The 5,981-nt window shown below is 37.9% G+C and overlaps 1 protein-coding gene across 2 annotated transcripts; it reads right to left on the reverse strand.

Moving 5' to 3' along the window:
• Positions 1-976: 976 nt before the first annotated feature.
• On the reverse strand, positions 977-2,303 carry LOC149005437 (major pollen allergen Ole e 10-like). Of its 2 annotated transcripts, none has more exons than XM_089135506.1 (4): positions 2,078-2,303; positions 1,528-1,866; positions 1,411-1,450; positions 977-1,319 (listed from the first exon to the last, which is right to left on the reverse strand). In XM_089135506.1, exons 1-4 carry the CDS (start codon positions 2,130-2,132, stop codon positions 1,229-1,231), a joined length of 525 nt encoding a protein of 174 aa, XP_088991632.1. In that variant the 5' UTR covers positions 2,133-2,303; the 3' UTR covers positions 977-1,228. The 2 variants fall into 2 exon arrangements, with proteins under 2 accessions (XP_088991632.1, XP_088991633.1); XM_089135507.1 differs by having other exon boundaries at positions 1,407-1,450.
• Between the last annotated feature and the right edge of the window lie 3,678 nt (positions 2,304-5,981).

The following is a 5,981-nucleotide window of genomic DNA, read 5'->3' on the forward strand; positions in this document are numbered from 1 at the left end:
AAGAATCATCATAGAGTTTAGGATCTTGGGGCGTTGCCGTGGTAATGGATGCAGGTGTTGCCACAACCTTGGCATCATTCATTTGTTCTACCTAGAAGATCTATACAATACTTCATTTGACACAATGGAGGCGGTAGTTTGACCAGCTGTGTTCAACTCACAAAGGTAGATCACCAAGATCCTGGATGACAAATTCGTTGCAGATTCATAATAACAAGTTGAATCTGGGGCTAGCTGGAGCCAATGAGCCAATATCATCCATATAGACTAGCAAACCAAAACCAAATCATCACGGAACCGAAACCAATACATGCATCCTTATGGCATCATGTTTCAATTTGTCTCATTCTCACACTGATACCGTTGAAAGTGAAAGTGAAATGAAATCAAACCAACCAATTGACATCATAACCCAAACACACTGCCTAACGTGGATTCTTAATTTGTTGGATCAAATGGTTCAACAATTCACCAATTAACTCATCGTTAGGGATCATTTCATGCACTTGCACAAAAACCATGTCGACATAAACACATACATAATGCCTTTTCTTTTTGTCTTTTCTTTCTTTTATTCTTTTTTTGGCAGAAAAAAGAGCGGATGCAGTAGTGGCGACCTAGCAGCCTCTGCTATGCAATGTTTTTATCGAGTGCGACCTATGCAAGCATTAACCCTGTGCACTACCAAAGCAAGCATTGACCCCATCAGCGGAGCCCCACAGAAGCCAATATGACTCATGCCCAGGCCAAAGAACATACAACTGTCCAATGCAAGAAACAGAGGAGCAAAAGAGACTCAAACTTGGGACATGCGGTATACCAAACCACTTGGAAGTGAGTTTGGGACCATCCCTTTTTTATAAAGTTTGAAATAGAGGTTTGTCCGGAACAGTTTACGTGCACATCCATTACATGTACATAATACTTGGAAGTTTAGTAATATAAGGGATCAGACCAAACTAAAGTAGCCAGATCATTGTTATATTATTGATTTGATTGTTCAGAATGGAAATCAAGCAAGAAAAATTCCAAGATCCCTAGCCCAATAAGGAAGGGAGGAACCCATCTTAGCAATTGACTACTGACCATGCTAAGCTTACCCAGATTACATGTCTCTTTTAATTAAATATCCAAATTAAGTATATAGCCAAAACTACCAGCCTCCTTTCCTTTAACATGACAACCATTTTAGGTGTGCACAGATTCACAAAAAAAAATCAGATTTCCATTAGCTTCTCATGTTAAAAAGCAGCCAAATCCAGAATAGTTCCCAGCACCTCATGGGTCTAGAAAGTGAAGAAGCCGAGGAAGTTAAAGATCTGGAGTAAACAAAACAAAAGGTTCAGACCAGTGCAGTGTGAAAGAATTTGCTTTAATTTCATGAAGCTAAAAAAGTTGCAACATACAAACCCTGATGTTTTTGATGTTGAATAGGGGCAGCTTTCATAGCCTGAAATCACAGGCAAAGTTGAGAACACAAGAGATTATTTGGGTTAAAATGTAACTTTTGAACTGAATTGAACTTACTTGGATCTCTAGTGATCACAGTAGCTGTTCCTCCAAAATTGCATGCAATGTCTGAATTTCCATTCTTTTGGTAATAGTCATTAAAGGCATATGACGCATGAGACAAGAGTGTATCAGGTTCAAAGCATGATCCACTAGATTGGATTGGATGGCAATCAACCATCCCCATACCACAAACCCAGTCTAATGCATTCTGTAGATCAGCCTGTGAGACGCCTGGCCGTGCTACACACCATGTTATGCTTCCAACAGATGTGGAGTTACCTTCTGGAGGAGAGTTGGTAGGGATTGGAATTGTAGATTCTTGCTTCTCTTGCTGTGCCCCTTCAATTGTAGAAGCTGATTTATATAACAATAATGAAAACTTAGTATCAGAAAATATAATTGTTCATGAAATAAAAGTGAAAAAACCAGGTTTGTTTAAACTTAACAAGACCGAATATCATTGAATGCCCAATTCACAAAAAAGGAAACATTCAAGTGAGAACAACAAGAAGGGCATGAAAGAACTGCAACAGAATACTACAGGGAGAGGACAAAGAGATCATACCCAGATAGAATTCCACCATCAGAAAGGCCAAGAGTATATATCCTCCCTTTCCCATGACAAGAAGTTATCTGAAACTTAAATTTATCAAATTTTAACCTACCAAGCCTCTCCCTCTCAAAGTAACACAAGGAAAACCTTCAAGGCCTTCTGTTTTCTGGAGTCTAGTGTGGTACTAAAACGGCTTGAAACTCCTTATAAATGTCAGGAGATTTGCTCATTTGCGACACCAGCTGTAACTTACAGTGAAGTAGGATTGATTTTCTACTTAAATTAAGGGTAAATATGGTTCTTTATAGAAGCGGGTATCCTTCCAGCTTGACAGCTCCCCCCCACCCCCGTCCTTTGTTTGAAAACTTCATCTTCAACTCATCTCCACTCATGGACAAATTTCGTATCCGATCTGGTTACTTTCCCAGCTTCACTCCCCAGCTAGCAGGGTTGTTTTGGTAAATATGGATTAATTGCTATCAGGTTTGATTAGAATCTAACTCTACCACCTTTGACGAACCCGGCTAGACTTAGATTGGGCCAATATGAGCTTGCAGCTGGGTCTTGGGTTTCTGCACATCAATTGCAAGTGATTCAAATATGCTGCCTTGTGTAAGTGAGAACGCTGGTACAAAGATCATTTTAATATGGAGTGCTGATTAAGGCATACTTTATTCCTAACATTAAGGTAATATAATTGAGAAAAAGGTAATCTTTCTTGTTTAAGATACAAGATGTGCCTGGTTCCTTCTCATGGAGGTCTCCTGCAAACCATCTCCCAAGAGATCTAAGACCTATACATTTGTTGGGAAAAGCAGGGAATCCAGCCTTTTATAAAAGTTAAGGGTGATCGATCACAAGTACATGGTTAATCTGTTATCCACTTGGGGTTGTTGGAACCGATCCTAACATCTGTGGAGCAAAGTTGTAATACACACATTCTGAACGTCCAGCCCAGTGAGGTAATAAAACGGTTCTACCCAATGAACAGTGAGTCGTTGAACCAAAACCAGAAATGAGAACACTAGATACCCTAAATAAAGAAATTATAATTTAAAAAATATGATATTTGATCTGATGATTGTGGGCTTAGAACTAGTATTGGTACGTAAGCTCTAAGTATGAAATCAACGACATATTTGATTTGCGGAGGAACAGGTCATTTAAATGATAATGATGTGAAATAAAAATGGGTTTCACATTCAAAATAGGCCTAAGTACGGTTTCACTCGTGAAATCTATATACGATAGAACTAGACTAAATAAAAAGCGGAAAAGTGATCAGCATAATTTTCTAAACTCAAAGGTATCAACAGTTGGATCCTCGAGTGGATCCCGCATAAGAAATTGAGATGGCTTCACAAGTGCTTGACTAATGTTTTTTATTTTTGGTAATATTTTGACTAATGATTACATAAGGCATATGTATGAGGTGGACTAGTTATGCTATTTAAGCAAAGTTAAAAATATACTTTATATATAATATTTATAAGGAATATGGTGGAGTGGGACCTCCCATCACCTCCCTCCTCTCCATGTAGAGAATGAGGTGGTGAGGTTTTGGAGAAAGATTACAAAGAAGGAAAATGAAGAGAATGAGGTGGCATGTATAATCTTATCATAGAATAAAAGAAGAAAAATAATAGTGAGGAGAGAGAATTTGAGAACCAAAGAAGAGAAAGGAATATCATAGAGAGCAAAAGCAGAGGAGAAGAAGAAGGAGAGAGAGGAGAGAAAGGCTATGGATCTCGCATGCTTTCGCAAAGGTAATTTTACTCTCTACTTCGGATAGATTTTCCTGTTTATGATAATTGCTAAGTGTAGCATGTAGCTAGAATAAAATTTATTTTTTTTTTGTTTTTTGGGTGGGGGGGGCCTTGGGTTGTTTTTTTTTTCGGGGGGGGGGGGCACCCCCCCCAGGGGTTGGTCTTACCGCTTTGACATACCACCTGCGGCAATGTTGAACATAATTGGATCGTCTATAACCTAAGTTTGAGTGAGATTGAAAGATCTTGCAAATATTTAATATGCTGATAGTCCAAGTTAATGATAAATCCCTTGAATGGTAAGGATGTTTGCAAGATAGGGTAACCTTAAAGGCTAAACCAAAGCCAAAAATTTGGGAGTTCAAAATCAACCGAAACCTAAAATCCCGGTTGATTGTAGGATTTGAATGTCACATCTACCTAGCCGGTATCTATTAAACCGAATACTCGAGGAAGTGATCCACACCCAATAGATTAGATCTCAGACAATCACCAATCATTCCACACAATAGATCAAATATGAGAAAGAATAAATCAATGTCATAAATATTAACAAAGAAATATATTAAGCAACAAGGATCTCAGAAGGATCTCAAATTCAAATCAAAGTGCATAAGTAATGACAAAAGTAAAGTAATCAACTGGATAGAGAAAAAGTAAAGTGTAATCAGAATTCCTAAAGGTTACATCGGGTACGTATCCTTAATTAAAATATAATTTGAATCAATAATCTCCGTATCATGAACACTATAAATCAACTCATGATTTGAACTAATTCTGGTACTCGCAGTCGAGACATGAACATTCTTCATTGTGAAAGTCATAGTCCTCAAAATCTTGTACACCGTATGGATCAGTTGTTGATGTCTTGTATTCTTGAATTTTTGTGACATCTGGATCTACAAGAAACTCTAAAACAACAAATTCCCTGAAGGGTGAACTCAAAAGAACTTAGCGAGTAGTTCATGAACAAATAACCAATATCACAGTCTAAATCAATACCTTCCATCACACCCCATCTAGCCGGATCCGATCATATCCGAATACATGTGGGAGTGATACACCGCAAGACCATAGTTCAGTGGCAAACCCATACAATCATATGATATAGCGTAATCAAAGCACATGAATAAATCAAAATCAATAATCAAAGTTATAAACTAAATTATCAAAGAGGTTATAATCATCCCTCAATTAAAGTTAATACATAATCCAAATGTTATAAAAATTGGACATCAAAGTTTAGAAGAAAGAATGGTTTGTTTGCAGTGGAAATATTCTAGTTACTTTAATGTAAGGCGACATTGCCCCTCTCCAAAGATATAAGGTTGAAAATATAACTCAAAACTATGAGGGACACTATCAACTCCAAAGGTATCGTTGACTCTCTACTAATACTCCACTTTGTAGGAGCAATCCTAGCACGGGCACAAAGCTCTATGCAAGTCCACCTACTCACAAGTTGCTCCCTCAAGATACTCTGCGATGACGGATCCTCCATTTGAATGGAGTCCTCATAACCTGTAGTAAGATCTAACCGAACATATAAAAAAAAATGATTACAACAAAACTTAGTGAAGTCAACTTAACAACATATCAAGCATTCAACCACAAAATTTCCACATCACACATATAAGATTAATAATGATAATATGATTAATGATGAATATGATGTTATGCTTCTAACTCTATTATGAGGTCTCTATGACAGACACGCATTAAGTCATACACTAGTCTCCTCTAGGTGCTCTCAATCACTCTCCTTCAACAAGAGACATCTATTGGATTCTTCGCGGTTGTTGGGTCAAGTCACATCAATCCATGGCAGGGGATATATGTCACCATTCTCTCACATCACCATTTGGAATGAGAACTGGTGCATGTCAAGGAAAACTCTAGGCCCAATGCATAGTCATTTGGTCTCGTACTACATATGGTCTGGATATTATTCCTCAATGGGAGACATTTGTTGGTCTGATATCCTTATTCACCTAGTAATGAGATCCTCAATAGGAGGCATCTCTTAGATTCCATTTTCAATCTTATGGTCAACCACATATAATGGATAGGAAGCTCTCATGTCCTCTCATTGGTTGGCTATCGGTCTTCAGCGCCCATGAGCCTAAGTCTATTACATGTAACCCTACCAT

This window comes from Hakea prostrata, chromosome 9, assembly GCF_041222555.1.
Source record: "Hakea prostrata isolate BN-2017 chromosome 9, UWA_Hpros_2, whole genome shotgun sequence".
In the NCBI taxonomy this organism is placed as follows: domain Eukaryota; kingdom Viridiplantae; phylum Streptophyta; class Magnoliopsida; order Proteales; family Proteaceae; genus Hakea; species Hakea prostrata.